This window comes from Habropoda laboriosa, unplaced genomic scaffold (assembly GCF_001263275.1).
Source record: "Habropoda laboriosa isolate 0110345459 unplaced genomic scaffold, ASM126327v1 scaffold111, whole genome shotgun sequence".
Taxonomy (NCBI): Eukaryota; Metazoa; Arthropoda; class Insecta; order Hymenoptera; family Apidae; genus Habropoda; species Habropoda laboriosa.
The window spans coordinates 683,881-701,468 of NW_017100293.1; the positions used below are offsets into that span (position 1 = coordinate 683,881).

Genomic DNA, 17,588 nt, shown 5'->3' on the forward strand with positions numbered 1-17,588 from the left:
CCTCCCCTTTCCTTTTTTTTTCATCGTTAGATTCGAAGAAGAAGTGGGTCACTTCGGTGAATACCAACCTAGAACATCGTACCAAGTATTATTCAATATGGCCTCGTAGTTGGCCAGCGACATACTTTTCCTTCCCTTTTTTTCTCTCCCTCTCTCCTTCATCCTCGCGAGTGACATTGTTCGAGCACCCGACACCTATAGAAACGCTTCTAAAGCTGCGCCTCTTCAATGAGCTGTTGCACCCGTCGTCGACGCGAGTTTCTCTATGGAGCTTGTCATTAAACTTCTCTTCGCAAAGGGAAACGTGTCGTGGATATGGACGAGAGAGTGGAAGAAAACGAGGAAAAAATTCGAACAATAGATCCTAGATTTACTTTTGATCTTTTTACTTTTTTCGATTCGAACGAAAGCAACGACAAACAGAAAAAAAAAAAGGGAACAGAGAAAAGACACTCGACGGATTGACGTCGTCGCAAAATGGTCGAGAATATTTGCGCATATTTTTTGTTCCCCGGGAGAGAAAAATCAATTGATTCTCCGGTGATTACGCTGTACGGTGTACGTATATACGGAGAGTAGTTGAAGATGAATGATCGTTTCTGGTGAATAGAAAAGCCTGCACTCGGGAAACGCAGCTTTGATCGGAGAGCTTTTCGAGGCGACGATTCGAAGGGACTCGCGCGCGTCTCTTCTCCTCCCCTCCCTAGCGCCGTGTATAAGCCCCGGAAAAATAAAAAATAAATTCCGCTCGATGGTGTTCCAATTTGGTTAAAAGTTTCGCGCCCGAAACAACGTATTTTACGCTTGTCGCTGACCGGGACGCACAGGTATCACGCTGTTTCTCTTCCCTCCTCTCCGCGGACGTCGAAACAATTCCGGGGAAAAAAATTTATTCGCTCGATCGATAGGACGTTCTTTTTTTTTTTTTTTTTGCTTGGCGATAACGTTTGTTTCCCCGATTCCACGGTTTTAGAGAGTCGAGATGGTCTAATTGGTCAAACGCGAGACACCCTTGTGTCGGTTTTTTGTTTAAGACGAGGTGTGGGGATGATCTTGCGGCTGCGAATTTTTGGGAAGAGAAAGATTGCTTTTTTCTGCGAGGGTTTTGGTTTCGTTGTGTAGATTTCTCAAAAAATGAGACTTTGGCGCTTTGGTTTTGACGAAGAAATGAGTCTTTTGCGCTTTGGTTTCAAGGACAAAACGAGACCTTTGCGCTTTAATTTCGATAACAAAAGGAGACTTTTGCGTTTTAGTTTCGATGACAAAACGAGACTTTCGCGCTTTAGTTTCGATGACGAAACGAGATTTTTGCGCTTTAGTTTCGGTAACAAAAGGAAACTGTGGCGATTTAATTTCGATGAAAAAACGAGATTTTTGCGCTTTAGTTTCGATGACAAAAGGAAACTTTCGCGCTTTAGTTTCGATGACAAAACGAGATTTTTGCGCTTTAGTTTCGGTAACAAAAGGAATCTGTGGCGCTTTAATTTCGATGAAAAAACGAGATTTTTGCGCTTTAGTTTCGATGACAAAACGGGACTTTTGCGCTTTAATTCCGATGACAAAACGAGATTTTTGTGTTTTAGTTTCGGTGACGAAATGAGTATTTTGCGTTTCAGTTTCGCTGACAAAACGAGACGTTCGCGCTTTAATTTCGATGACAAAATGAGACTTTCGCGCTTTAGTTTCGATGACACAACGAGACTTTTGCGCTTTAATTTCGATGACAAAACGAGACTTTTGCGTGTCAACGCGTTATTACGAGACACCAAAGAAAAAACTTAAATAAATTCAGAACTTCCAAAAGAACATCCATAAGTGACAATCACGACTCTCAATAAAACTTCAATACGCATTATCTCTCGAAAAACTATTCACCCCTCCAACATGAACAATTGCCAATAAAAAAAAGTACTTCTCAATAATTCTTCCAAATACTACCTTACACCAAACTTTCATTAATATCGCTAACTATCACTTAGGAATACACCCTCCTTACACGTTCTATCCTTCAAAACCTTACAAACCCTTCACCCTCAAACCTACACTTTTAAACGACACTTCTCACGAACGACTCTCTTTGGAATTCAAATTCGAACGACTTTAATCTCTCCCTCAACACTCTCTCTTCTCCCCCTTTCAATACCTCAATCGCCTTAATGTTGTATCGAGTGCTCGATTCGATTCGACACAATGAACGACCCTTCTTGAACTTGATTAAATAAAAATTGCTCTTCCTCCCCCATACCTCTCTCATTCCTCTCTGTTCGAGAAAAAAGGAAGGGAGAAGGGAGCGAGCAAAGACGTTGCAGATGAAAGAGTGGAGAGGAGAGGAGAAGGTTAGGAGGGTCGGTCGTCGGCGTATAAAGTAAGGGAAAAGTTTCGAGGGATACTGGTTCGTTTCGAGGCGATCATGTCGACGGACATACGCGACGGACGGGCCAGGGATCCGGCCGGATATTACGAACGATAAGAGCACTCTACTTTGTTCGGGGCGTATCGCAGAAATTGCCAGCGAGAATCGGCGAGTTCGCGGAAAAGTAATATCGTTATCGGGCATCAGATGTCAAAGGTATACGCTGACCCAGGGGAATCGGCCCAGGAAACGTATTTGATTCGCGGTCGCCTCTTATTGCATTTTCATGGGTTCCCGCTTTACGGCGGATAAATAATATCCAGGAGATGCCGGGGTATCGAACTGTGCCGTTGCGCTGTCGCGATTTCGCGGAAGACGTGTCTGAGAATCGCTAGGTGTCTCAGGTGTTTGCAAATGAAAGCATCGACGAATTGAGGAAATTTGCAACGTCTGTGGATTTGGGGGAAATAGTGATTGTTAGTCGAAGTATGATCCCTTTGAGAATTGCGAAAGGTTATTTATTTCAAAAAATGTAACGTTTTTTACTTCAGTTTTGTTATTAAACTTCTTTCCAAGTGGAATTTGATTTCGTACACAATTTACCATTTAACCCTTTCATTACTATTGGCGCCTATAGACGTTTTCACAATTTTCTCGCATAATTTCATAATTTTATCCTTTATGCACCGTTACCTTAATTTAATAAACTGGGTCTTTAAACGATACGACCTAAATAACTAATTTTGCGACCGTGGCTAAAAATTTACCAGCTGTCACACACGTTGCGCATTAAAATTTGCCGCAGCGAAAGGGTTAAGGAAACTTTCACCATCTGTAGATTTAGTAAAAACAATATTTATCAATCAAAGTTTAAATTTAACCCATGTTAGTTTCGATACACAAAGCTATTTATGCCTTTATTTAAAAAAAATAGAATGTTTCTACCTCATTTTCGTTGCTAAACTTCTTTCCAATTAAAAAGTGCTCACTGAAATTTGCTCTTACGCCCAATTTGCCATTTAATGATAAAAAAATGATCGAAATCTAACTTCAAGCTTTAAATTGCTGCATAAATAATCCTACTACCTAGTAGCACAGTAAAAAAAAAAATTCTGAATCCTTTACTACACTCTTGTAAAATCGGTCATTTCATATGCAACAGCCTGATACGATACAAATTGCATATTTTTATCATCAATCCTCGCAACAAGAAATACAAAGGAAATTCTTCGATGGTATTTCCATCATTTCACGAAAAATTCATTTACTCTCCCCTACAATCTCTAACTCTCCACCATTTCACTCTGTAATTCAGCCTCCATAGTTCCGCATTTCCCAACTATCAGCTCCCACAGCGCAGATTCTCGAATGAAAAAAAGAAAAAGAAAAGAGGCCAGTCGAACACGGGTGTTGCCGGTCGATCCCCGGGTGTTTACGCGATTACCAGTAGCTGCTCCGCGCAATTACTCTAATTCAAGGAGCGCCTCGAATACCGGGTCAGATTTCTCGCCGGGCTTGAAAGAGGTGAAAAATTCCCGCAACTTGGAGCGCGCAAGTTTTCCGAATACCTGCTGTGCACCGCCGAGATATACAAGCCGGAATAACGATTCCGCGTGCGTTTCTCGTTTTACAAAGCCAGCCAAGCCAAGCCCAGGCAGGCAGCACTTCGACGTTTCGAAAGGCAGGAAAAAAGGACGAACTTCCTCTATGAAACCGGTCTTGGCAGTCGATCGTAAAAGTTAAAGAGGAAAATAGAGCGAGAAAGGAGGTGAGAAGGGATGGAATAGGAAGGGATTTTTGAAACGATACGAACAGGATGCTAGAGCGAATGAGAGAAATTCAGAAAGCGCGAGAGATAGATGTGTCGGACCATCTCTCTGTATATAGAAGAAAACGCCGGAAATGGCAAAGAGGACCATCTTTCCAGCCTGTGCTCTCGATAATGTCCTATTTCCAGACCCCCTTTTCAACACATTGTCGCGCGGTTTTCGACCAGCTGGTCCAGGCTGTCCATTCAACGCGTCTTCCTGTTCCTGACCTAAAGCTTCTGTTAGCGTTCCCCTCTGTTCACGACCTATTTCTTAAACTTCATTGCCACCATTGTCGATGGTAAAATCGAACTGGTTTTCGCGGGGACAGTAAGATCTTGTTGTGTCCAGATAAGCTTCCTTTTCTGTGCAATCTTAGGTATTGCTATGTCGACATGTTTGTCGATATCGGTACTGATTGTCGAGGATGACAAATTTTTTTAAAGGATCGCTCTGTCTGGGAGTCGGTGTAATTAGGGAATTTGATCGGTGACTGAGCCAGTCGGAAGTTAAAACGATGACAATGTTAATTTTTCAGAAATTTAATAAATTTAATTGATCTAAAATTGACGGAGTTAGGCACTTTGACTTGTGAGTGGCTTACGAACGATGCATTGTGCATTTGCACTGTCGTTCGGGCGTACTAGGAGACACCTATTATCAATAGAACGTAAATTTACGAGAATACTTAATATAACTTATTGGAAATGGGTTATGAAAATGAAATAGTCTTTCTATCTTGTGATATGCTATTTATTGACGGACTCAGAGGAAACGTCTTTACTCTTTGGAATGTTCTAAAGGACTGTTCCTGGGCACCCAAAAAGAAGAACACCCAAAGAAGGACACCAGACACATCTGGTGGAAGTCTTAGTGCCTTTGTTTAAAATAACGCGGAGACATTTTTGTCCTCACTTGACTATTTCCATAGGGTGTTGTTAGAAATAATCCAACATATGCAATGAAAAAAGGCAAAATTTACGAATGGAGATTGAATATAGAGCAGAATCCCGTATATCGCGATCAAAAATTTGTACTGTCTCCATATAACGCGATCAAAATTAAAATAAAAAATTTGGATTAATTAAATTTCCCCCAAAAACCGATGTCGATGGAACCTAATTTCTATCATAATTCTCGCGTTACAGAGTCTCCTACAGTATCACCAAAAGTACGCTCCTTACACCACAAGATTCCACGCTGAATAACTTTTTTCACAATTTCAATAATTTCTCAACGACCGTCTGGAACCAGTTCCCATTCGACGAGTGTCCCAACACCAACCGAAACGTAATTCCGTAACATTCAAAAATTGTCTCGAGCAATTCGCGCGGAGAATTCGATAAAAATAGATGGAAGGTGTACCTGTATCTCTGAGTGTCCATTTCCTTCCTCTCCTCAGCGATGGCCTCGTTCAGTTCTCTGTTCGGATCGGTCCCCCTGGGGGTCGGACTGTTCGCTAGTAGATTGTCGTTGCTGACGAACTCCACCTCGACGTCGTCTTCGTGATACGTTTCGGTCAGCGTGTACTCTCGTAGCTGCAACACACGTGAAAAGTGGTCAGTGTGCGAGGGACATCTTTCCTCCTCGAGCTTTTTACACGCTTAACACCTACTCTTCTAACCGGTCTTTCTCGACAGACCGAGCTGCTGCACGCCAGAAAGCATTTCGAGATTCCCAATTCGTTATTTACCAGTTTGTCGCGTAATTTCTCGTACAGGGGAAAAAGTTTGTCCACTAGGAGCTTCGTTTCTACTTCTTTCGAACTTTCTAATAAATTTATGTATCATAGCGAAGGATATATCTAGAGACAGGACACGTAGTGGCAAAGTGCTAGGAAGGCAGTCGTTCGAAACTAGAGGTTAAACTTGCTTCGTTGCTTCATCATCACTTTCGAAATTTGTATCGACGAAACCACGGTGAACCGGGCCCAATAGCCGACCTCGAAACTTGCTGTATTCTCTAGCAACAAAGCTCGCCTAAATTATTCGGGTAATAACTGGCTGGAAGATAAACCGAATAATTCACCGAACTCCGGTCACCACCGATCTCTCCTCCGCGAAATTTCCTGTAAATTCTACTTTGTGAAAAATTGACAGAATCTGCTCGCTTGCATTTCGTTCTGTGACGCCCGATTTTGCCTGAATTTCTCGAAACTGAGGGCAGGAATTGGGGCAACGCTAGTTTTCGATTTGAAAGAAATCGATCTTGGTGAAATCTCGAGGATAAATTTTCTCTTAGAAGAGTGAAACGTTTATTTCATCGGTGATAGAGAGTTGGAGGATTCTTTATTCGAGGCGAGCGACGTGGATTTGCATGGGAAAGGAGGTGGCATTTTTTCGAGCCGCATTAACTGTCCCGTCAACCCGAGGGAACAAAGGAGAGAGAGAATGATTTAATTCGCGGACGGGGATTAAAAGGGGAAAGTTATCGCGTTCTTGCCCGCGAACTGGTCGCGTTTAAAAAGCAGAAGCTGTCTTGTTTATACATTCAAAGTGGGAGGAGAGGGAAACTGTTCAAAGGAAAAGTTTCAACGGATCGTTTCGCTGTTTCACAATCTCAGTGTATGCTCTATTCGCGATAAAAGAAACTATCACGTTTTTTTTCCTTTCCCTCCCTGTTTTTCGTCGTATCAGCGACGTTCAACAGTCTGCGTTGTTTCGCTATATCTTGTCGGTTAGGTTTGTTTCTTCGACGAAGCCAAGTTAAGCATTTTGTCGCGGTTCAGATTTTCTTTAACCCTTTAACAGTTTGTCCCGTGTGAGACATGAGCAGGCACACGTCCAAACGTTTAGTCTACCGTAGATATCGAAGTTTCTTGTTGTTGATAAAAATAAACCATATAGATTGTGTTCCTCAGAACGAACGAATGGAAAGAAAGTCAGAAAAGAGACGAGATATTTTTGTCAGGAGTGTGACGTAGGTTCGTGTTTCAAAATCTATCGTACACGGCCTAATTTTTAAGAAGGTACGCGCAAAATGTGTTTTTTTCACTTTCTACGACAAACTGAAGTATTTTACAACATGAAGAAAACATACGTTTTTTTTATCGGAATTTGTAATATTATTAAACTGTTACCCCTTTGCACTCTCAATTTTTTTTACATTTTCTTTCCAAAAACTCCACGTTGTTTTAAGTATTTTATTTGAAATCTTCTTCAAAGACTCATATGACCCTTTCTCGTCACAATTGGCGTTTTTCGTTATAAAAAAGGGTCATATAGATGTAGTGTTGCTTATCCAAGTAAAAAAAAATATTGCGAAATATAGTACACATTTAAACTGGCAATTTAAAAATGCCGAATGTGACTTAACGTAGGAGCGCAAAGGGTTAAAGTTAAAGCACAAGAAGCTATACTTTAGGCAAGTTTTAGATGGTCTGTTGTGACCGGTGTTTCCTTTAATTCTATAACTCCATTTCATCCTTTGGAAATATCGAACGTAGTAGGTAGAGACTTTCGAAATTGAAATTAACGAGCCTAACTGAGCGGAAGTTACGTGGCTAACTGCAAAGAGAGAGAACTAGTTAAACGGGTGGCGCGAACGCACGTGCATCGACTCGATAGGTACGTCGATTCGTTGGTCCGATTCTATATAGTGTGGGGGTCCTGGATATCGCGTTTTCCAGTTGGAAAACTAACGGCCGCCGAGGGCGGCGGCATGGAATAGAAATTGGTAATGTCGGATGACCGACGAGCGTGTCCAAAAACCGAACCGAAGGGAAGGAAATTTATGCGAGTTATTCGAGTTACTCGCAAACTAAATTTTCCACCAGCTGTCCCGCGTAACCTCCGTCCTCTTCCCTGCTCTCTCTCACTCTCTCTCTCTTCGTCCCTCGCCGTGATCGAACTTTCCGATCACGGTGGCCGTCGTTGTAACCGAATCACGGACCTTTTTTTCCTCTCCTTCAACGAGAAATCATACTGGAGAAGGACCGATGGGGAAAAAGATATTTCCCGAACAGTCGTGTTTACCCCACGGGGCAGTTCGGTTAGCTCGTGAAAGAAGAATTTTTTCATCGGGAAAATTTCTGTATTTTTTATCAGGCAAACTTTCGTTTAAAAGGATCGGACAATTGGAGAATTTCAGTACTTTGTTAGGAAAAGATAGTTCTCTTTTGACGAAAACTCTTGCACGAAAATTTTGACGAAAATTTTTCTTGCATAATCGTGTTTACCTCGCGGGGAAATTCCATTAACATGCGAAAGAAGAATTTTCAGATCTTTCACGAGGCAATTTTTCAGATTTGTCACGAGGCAAATTTTCAAACTTTACACGAAGCAAATTTTCAGATTTTCCACAAGGCAAATTTTCAGTTTCAGACTTTTCACGAGGCAAATTTTCATATTTTTCTCGAGTCGAATTTTCAGATTTTTCATGAGGCAAATTTTCAGATTTTTCTTGAGGAAAATTTTCAGATTTTTTATGTGACGAATTTTCATACTTTTCTTGAGACAAATTTTCAGATTTTTCACGAGGCAAATTTGCAGAATTTCTACGAGCTAAATTCCTCAATCTTCGTGGAATTTTCGTTCGTTAAAAGAATCGAAAGATTTGGAATTTGAATACCTTGCGGAAGAAAAAGCAGCTCGTTCGAAAATGGCCAATTTGGAGATTGTGCGACACGGGAAGCGGAACGACTCTGTCGAAGGAGTGAAAGTTAAATCGGATCGTAAAAGTTGCAAATTCTGACATAAAATACGGGGAAAAACCACGCGCGTTCGAGTTTGTTCCTCCTTCTTCCAAGTTTTTACGCGGGACAAATTTCCTTGAAACTTCGTTTCACCCTTGGAGAAAAAAATTCATTTTCCAAGTGGAAATCCATCGCGAAAAGCAGACGGGGAATTATGCAAATTAAGGGGTGGCCAGGTTGATTGCGCTAATGCAACGCAGTTTTCTAAATGAAGCCAATCGGATTGCCGGTGGACGCGGAAGAGGGTTATAAAAATTTTTTTTTACGACCCGCAGTTCCTCGATGGATTTCTGCTTCCTGCATATAGAGGTTTCGCCTCTTTATTTCTCCTACGCTTCTCTCGCGGAGACTCGCGCGCTCTTACGATCGTCGATGCTGTCCTGTTTGAGGAATATCGAATGAAAAGTTTTTTATTTCGAACTTGATTTCGAATATTCGATCAGAGATTCGCGGTGATATCGATCGAGTAAATTCAATTCATCGATGTTGTTCCTGTTATAATGAATAAACGAATACGTCCATCGATAGAGGAACCACTGGGTTTGGTTAATCAGGTAGTAAGAGTATTCAAATATTTGGCGATAATTATATCAGCGTCGTCAATGCGTGAATGCATTAATGTGCATTTGAGTGGAAAATTTGAAAAGGGAGCAGTCTGCTAAAACTGCGACCAACCTGACACTATTCGCGACGAACAATTTCAAAATTGCTCTAATTATCTAACTATTGAGGCCATTGATGGAAAATCGAAAGAAAGAACTTTTCCTTATGTATTATATATGTATATAATATATCAAAAACATATTACTTCTCTTCCGAATTTAATTGCATTATTTTTTATTAAATAATACGATGATGAAAACTTGGGAATCGATTTTCTTAAAATGGTATTTTGGCATATGTGCTGTTTTTCCAATTTTCAAAAAATTGACCCTCAATTCAATTCTAAAAAAATATCTAATCTCGAGAATATCAATTTCCTACAAACTCTCCTCTCTCAATTCTTCCAACTTTCAATAAAAAACGTCTAATCTCAAGAACATCAATTCCCTCCAAGCTCTCCTCTCACGATTCTTCCAACTCCAAGAAACCCCCGCTAAATAAAACGAAACTGATATATTAAAACCACGAAGCTCGCGCAGGCTGTCACGCGAACGACTACATTACGGCGGAAGTAGCGTGGAAAGTTGGAGCATCGATTCGCGCGTGTATCAGCCCCAGCACGCGGATAACACGATTACTCTGATCGAAAACATTCCAACTTTGCAAGTCAATCAGCCAACTATTCCGGCTGCAGGCGTCCCGGAAACCGAACGAATCCCGTAGAGATCCTTCCCGAACTCGTCAATATTCTCCCACCGGCTAATCAGATTCCATTCTAAAAGTCGTCAATTTCGCGAAACATCTTTCGACAACTTGTTCCCTCTTCTTTCCGAACGAATTGCACCAATTCGTTGGGAATATCGCGCGATTAGCGGTTAAGATGGAACGCGGTAAAACTCGTTACAGATGTCTTTAGAGGCGGAGGAAGTTCCGGGGGGTAAAAAGTTTGCAGATGAACCGAGGGAACTGCCGCTGCTAGTTCATCCCGCGGCTGAAACTTCCGGGTGGAGGAACGGGAGCAAAGGAGGTGGCGGTTCGGTTACACACGTGTGCGTCATCGTCTAATTTTGAATTCTCGTGGCGCAGCGGGGATCACGTGATCCGGCGACATGCAACTTCGCTCGCGCTGGCCCACCTTCGAAGCCCTGTTCCGGAAGTAATAACACTCTCGAAACTCGTGAAGCTGATTCGCGACGTTTTGTAAAATCTGCAGCGGTCGGTGCCGACTCCCAGCAGGACAGAGGAAACGGGTTTGAAATATGAATTAACGCTACCTTTTGTCGCGTGTGAAAAGATGTTCTTGGAATAATAAAGAAGAAAATAGTGAATTAGTTGAAAGAAAAGTAATTGGAACGAAGAGGACCAAGAAAGATAGATTAGTCGGTAAAAAATGTTGTTAAAACGTGGAGTATAGTGATATTCGACTCAAGACTATAATGAAGAAGAGGTTGCAGTGTAATAATGATTGCCATCGATCTTGTAATAGCTAATATAAAAGGTATACCCTTGAACGGTGGAATGGCTCGGTGAGTAGAGCGCTCGTCTACCACCAAATTAACCAGGGTTCGAGACCCGGCAAAGTGGATCCATTTTTTCTTCGAAATAAATTATGAATTCGTAATAAAGATAGCCCGGGGGACGCCATGTGAATAGCATTGTCCGTAATATTGCGAAAATCTTCGTTATTTAAACAAATATATCCATCCAGCGTGATATTGTTATTGAACGCCTAGTACCCCAGTATTACGGCGTATGGCTTGCTGTTGTGCCGATTCAATGTGCATCGGAAATGCATCGAGCGCAGAGAGAGAGGATAGAAGAGGGATGGATATATCACGTGTTACACGTTTATTACGAATTTCCGGCCGCAACAATGAGCGTATCCGGGCGGTGACAACACACGTTGTGTGTAAAACAAACGGGTCTCTCAACATTTCTCACTGAATGCAACATCGATAGTGTTATCCTACAAGCTGTGCAATGTTGTATGGTGCATACCAAAGCTGCAGTAAGTGCATTTCCTCGAGGTGCAGCAGAGAGAAATGAAGTGTGTTCATCCAATGGGAGTTTTCACTAAGCACCCACATGGCAAGAGAAACGTCTTCTCTCCCTAGCAATACAGAAGATCCGAAAGAAGGAGGGAAGGAGATCGTGTAGACGTTTTACAGCGTGGGTGCATTCGAGTGATAAAAGCTAAAGTGTGCACGCTTTACTTTCACGCGGATTTCGTGAAGAAAGAAGTGCGCCTTTAAGAACCTTTCTGTTGCAAACTGGACGAAGAGAGAGAAGAGTACATATAAGATAATTTAAAAACAATAATTGTAAAACATCAAACAGCACTGCAATATTGTAATCCCGATAAAGTTGGGAAAGGGGTTGGCGGTTGTGTACAGATTATTAATCTGCTGTGCACGGTCCATAGAGAGGCAGAAAACAATGCAATTTACCGGTCCAATCTCTCGTATCTCTCCGATGCTCGTCAGAGGTTGGAAAAAGCAGTGGGGGAGGAAAGTAGGGGGTCAATTCGGGAGCTAAAAACTGATCGCTGAAATTTATGTGAGTTGTTCGAGTTGGCCAGGGTAAATACAGTGTGCACACCCTCTTCTGGTTCACCAGAGAGAGAGAGAGAAGAGAGCGGTGTGTGGAGCAGCATATAGAAACGATCCATCGGTTTTGCACGGCCGTTTCCGCGTGGCCGCTGTATATTCGCGTAGATTAGGTTTCGCGCGACACGGAGCGCTAATGAACGAGGAGGTGTCGTTTGCACGGGAGGAGGGAACAAACCAGGAGGGGAGAAAATTTTCAAATTTCTGTTTACGCCCTGGAGCTAACCCGACCCCTTGCTCTCTGCCCTCGTTCCTCCTCCTGCTGCTCTCTCACGCCAGCAGAGCTCCGCTAGCCGGGAGCAAATGAACGCGCAAATATACTCCGCTCGTAAATACGCGAGAGATTTATTCTCCGGTGTGCTTTTCTCCCCTTCGATTTTTCCACTCCTTCCCCACCGGACGCGTTTGCGTTTTAAACGTTCGATACAATAACTACCACTTTTATACATGACCCCGGTGGGCGAGCTGTTACCTCGCCGTGAGTTTTACACCGGGAGAGTTCGTGTAAATTCGAAAATTACGAAATGACACTTTTTTTCGGGGTGGTGAAACATTTTTCCGCCGTTCGCAATTTCAAACGCGCGAGTGCAATTTTCTGTTTTAATAAGCTTCCTCTGTGTGAACCCGAGACGAGGTTACAGAACGAAGATTCATCGGGAGAATTGGTTTCCCTCGAGGTGGAAAAAGCCTCTTTGAAAGAATCACAGGTAGAACCAGGTATTATTCGTGCTTGGTTGCCGCGAAGAATCGCGACGGAAGGAGAGAAAAACACGGATCGAGATAAGTGCGACACGCGCGAAAGGAGAGGAGAACAGGCGCATGCAAAACGGCGAAGAGCACACGGGCGTACAGTCTTCTCTGATATTAACCAGGACCGTGGAACGTAACTATATCCGAGGTAATTTTCTCAGTCACGTAGGTGGGTGTGTTTTGGTTGGTAATATCCGCCAGACTCCATTCACAGCTCTTCCTTTTCTCTCTGACCAGCTATCCCTGTGGCCTTTTTGTTCCGTCGAAGCTCCTTCACTTCCGACTATAATACAGAAGAGGAAGAAGAAAAGAGCTCCTCTCCCTCTCTCTCTCTCTTTTTGTGAAAAGGAGATTCAGACTTGTAACGAGGAAGCGCGACCAACTTTTCGCCGGTCCTTATTCCTGTCCGCCAGATTCCCGCGAATGCAAAAAGAAGTTTGCGAGAGAATAGCAGTTTACTTCCCTTTTGTTTCTACACGTTACACTCGGTTTTTTACTTAGTGTGGAACAGGACAAACACACACACACATACAGAAAGAGAATAAGTTCTTTACTTCCGTCCACTTGCACGCTTAAAATGGCTTAAAATAGTCGTCTACATATCTACGTGTGTACGTGTATACGTAAATGTGTTCAGATTTCAAAAGACTCGTTGGACTAGGATAAGCGATAGCCATTGAGGAACTCGATCAAAGGCCTCCAGCTATTATCTCCGTGAACGAGTTATCCTCTGGAATTGGAAATTTTCAGGTTCAACCCACGGTGTACGTGGATATTTCCAGAGAAAATAGAATTCAGTTACGTTCTATCGAAGTTTGCGAGTTCGTTCGTTCTCTCCGAGCGTGCAACGTCCACCGGATAAGCGAGAGTAATGATAATTCACGAAGGAACACGCTCTATTAGATCCTTTTCTTCCTCCTTCTCCTCCTCCTCCTCTTGTTTTTATCGCGATACCGGACAGGTCCCCGGTCGAGATCCACTTAAGCATCGCTGTGGAATTAATTGGACGGCAGGTAACGACGTTAATTACAGATTATTTACCAATCGAGTGCCTCTCCGAAGGAAAACAGCTGCTCCTTAATGTATAGTAACTCGTCGAAGTTATCTGCGGCTGTTCAAGCATACATTTGCCTTTTTTCAGCCCGTATCTCGTCTCTTCCTCCTTTTTCTCCGCTCTTTCTCTATCGTTGCTCGTGTTTCGTTCAATAGGAACCCGTACTTCTGCCGCAGACGCTGATAATCGATTGGAAACCATAATTGGAAGCTGCCACCGTACGTGAAACAATTAATTAGACCTTAATTAGCGCTCGGCCCAGTTTCAAAGCCCCCGACGGTAGCGACGCTCGTTTCCAGAGGAAGCCGGGACTTCGTCATCGTATTACCCTCGAAAACTCGCTGCCGGAGATAAAAGGACAGCTTTCGTCCGTTCTGTTTAATCCCTTTTTCGCCGAGCCCTAGCCTCCCTTCTGTCTCCCCTACACCGTTCACGAGACCTTATCGCCGTGTAATTATCTTGCCACGCTGTAAAATACGATACTGCTAACTCCCTCTCGCCCCTCCTCGCTTCGATAAAGTTAATTTTCACTCGGTGTCTATCCAACAACTTCCACTAGTTGTCGAGCTGCCTCGTTTTGCAAGATACGCAGGCGTTCAATATTTAACGAGCCAAGATTTTCCTCGGCTTGGTCATTTTTCTCACGGTCTCTTCCTTAATTAGCTCGTCCACGGTAAGAGTTGACGGGACTTATGTCGGACGAGGGTGAAATATGAAAGATCGAAGGACACTCGAAACGAAGGAAAGGGTGGGCGATCTACGCGGTTGGACAGGACAGAATTCGGGATCTGACAGTTTTACGATCGTCAGAAATACTCCGAGCCGGAGTAAGGTGGGTGTGAAATTAATCGGAATGTTTTTACGCTATCGAGATGGTGTATTTTCCACAGACTCTGTCGTTCGTTGAGAAGTGCGCGTTCAAAGGTCTCGTGAGCCAAGTGTTATTGTGAAAACGCGAGGTATAGACGCGAGAAACAGAGAGTGCGTGAGAAAGAGAGAACGCTGGCCGCGAAGATGTGACCAGCGAAAATCGGAGCGAGAGGTGTCTCTCTGCAAGTTCCCTGATATTGGTCTACATCGAAGATTTTTTCAAAATTTTTCTCAATAAAGGCAATTAACCCTTTGACTACTGTTGGCGCCTAAAGGCGCTTAGAAAACTTGCGCTTGTGATACTGTAGACGCCTAAAGGCGCTTAAAAATATTGCTCTTATGCTACTGTAGGCGCTTAACCAAGTTTGGTCCACTGACACGAAAGGCGCCTATAGGCTAAAATTTTATCGATCATAATTCCGGCAGATCTTATTTCAGTCAGGCGTAAGTGAATGCTAATTCAGCAATTACATATTCCGTTAGTCATATATTATTTAAATATGTTTATTTATATTTTGCAGTTATTTTTTGTTATTATGTATTTATCCATCTTTCGAATTGTACCACACTTTACTAGATTATTAGACATATTGTGAAAAAAGCTTAATGTTAGCGTTGCGTCGTACGCTTCGAGCAAGCGGTATGCTCGAGAGTGGTGGCGCAGGATTGTCGCTGGTTCTTGGTGTGAAGTCGTGGTGACTTAGAGTTTGCACGTACTTTAATATGTTGTAAGACAAAGGCTTTATGTTGAAGAGTGACAATTTTACGTGGTGTGTGTATTCCCTTTTTGATCTGTCTTTTCTGCCGCGTTGGTGCGCTTAATTATAAATATAAAGGTGGTGGTCTCCGCCAATGAGGACGGGTCTACCCTCTTGGACGGTCCTCCCTGGCCCGCGAGCATGCCGCCCACCCTGGAATTTCCAAGTTGGCAGGGTGGTGGTGTGTCGCGATGACGGGGGAGTGAGGCCCAAGGGTAGCCCGCGCGCAACGGGACTTTGGGCGGTCAGGGAGACGCGAAAGGTTTTATGACATGTGAATGTCTATTGAATGTTCACGAGTGGGCACCGGGAAGGTATGTGGCCCGCAGAAAATTTATCTTTCTGCAGCCACAAAACGCTTCCTGGGCTTCGTGGCCAATTTGAAAGAAAAATTAATTAACGCGAAGAAAAAAAGGGGCGCATTCAAAAATAGCGCAAACAGGCGTCCATGTCATAGACCCAATCCCTAACAGTTAGTGATAAAATTTTTAGTATGTACACTAACAATTGAATGCAGAATACAAATACAATACAATAATGTTGTTTTAATGTAGTGGAATTCAGTGTTTTGATTATTTGAATATACTTTCTCAAAGATGCACGCCTAACGAAGGGTTTCATCGTTCTCGGTGTCCGTCGCGACTGATTTCCTACCGTATGGTACGGCTGGTGCGTCTCAAAGTCTCCCTAACAGTTAGTGATAAAATTTTTAGTATGTACACTAACAATTGCATGCAAAATACAAATACAATACAATAATGTTGTTTTAATGTAGTGGAATTCAGTGTTTTGATTATTTGAATATACTTTCTCAGAAATGCACGCCTAACGAAGGGTTTCATCGTTCTCGGTGTCCGTCACGACTGATTTCCTACCGTATGGTACGGCTGGTGCGTCTCAAAGTCTGCCGTAGTCAAAGGGTTAACTGATGTTAATCCAAAACATCATAGTAGACAATAACATCGACGAATAAGTTGGTAAACTGGCACTGAGCCAATAGGCACAACTCCTACTAAGGCAAAATAAATAAGGAAAAAGCTAAAGCTCCTTATCTCGTCGTAATTACACCTTCTACCAAACACCACTACACTCTATTTCCACGCTAAAGAAATAAACGTTGGATCGAAAACGTTTTCGAAGATCCACCGTGTTGTTCACCCTGTGTATCGAAACGAGGATCGTTCTCCCTTTCGTTATCTGTCGCGAGAAAAGAGGGAACGTCCGGGAGGCGTAGATCAGATAAAGAGAAATATTCAAAGGAATCTGAGAGGGGCGAAACCTATCGAACTTTATCCCGTTAACGACGGCTAGGCTCACTTCCGGTACACACATCCGACAGTAGGGACTGTCATCGAACCTCTCTTTGAGAAGGCAACTCGTGGAGAAAAGCGGCGCAAAGGTCTACGGTTCCCTTTAATCCGGTTGGACCGATCGAGAAGGTGATCGCCACGCGATACTTTGCCGGACGTGCATACAGTTCCCTAGGGCTCCTCCGCGGGAGAACTAATCACGGGGTGGAAAACTCCGCGTGGTTCGTGACCGGTTGGATTGTCGCTTTCGGAAATTTCATTCGACAACGTTGACCGAGCTTTTCCGCGCCGCGGAATCGAGTTTTCTGATGCTCTACGAAGGTACATAGGTACGTATGTACCTGTGCCGGCCACGTACGTAGCCCGGGAATTTGAATCAATTCGACACATCGACGTCTCGTTTCCAAGGGACTCGCGTGGCCGTTTCTGCTAATTGTATAGAGCACGTATTCGATTTAGAGTTGCTCCATTGTGAAACGGTTAGGTGCGAATGGTTCGTCGTTATTAACCCTTTGTTTTAGGTTTTTTTTAGAGGTACTTGTTTTAGCCTCGGTTGTTCGCTGTTTTAGTGCAGTGTTGAATGAGAGAAAAAGGGGTAATCGTCAGTTTTAACCCCTTAACGCTCGCATTTTTCTCAACTTGATGTGCCAAAAATGACTGTGCTCAATTTTACTTTTTTTAAGCGAATAGAAGTAAGTTCCACATTTATCCATAATGCTGTGATTTCAGGTTTTGTTGTAGAATAGAAAGGATAGCGCAATATGAAGAGAACGAAAATAATGA

At 43.0% G+C, this 17,588-nt stretch overlaps 1 protein-coding gene across 1 annotated transcript in view; it reads right to left on the reverse strand.

Moving 5' to 3' along the window:
• The window catches only part of LOC108573868, a 257,534-nt gene that overhangs the window by 11,158 nt on the left and 228,788 nt on the right, over nucleotides 1-17,588 (reverse strand). Inside the window, exon 5 of the mRNA XM_017936350.1 lies at nucleotides 5,527-5,699. Coding sequence (XP_017791839.1) covers nucleotides 5,527-5,699 — 173 coding nt within the window. The remainder of the gene's footprint in view (nucleotides 1-5,526; nucleotides 5,700-17,588) is intronic.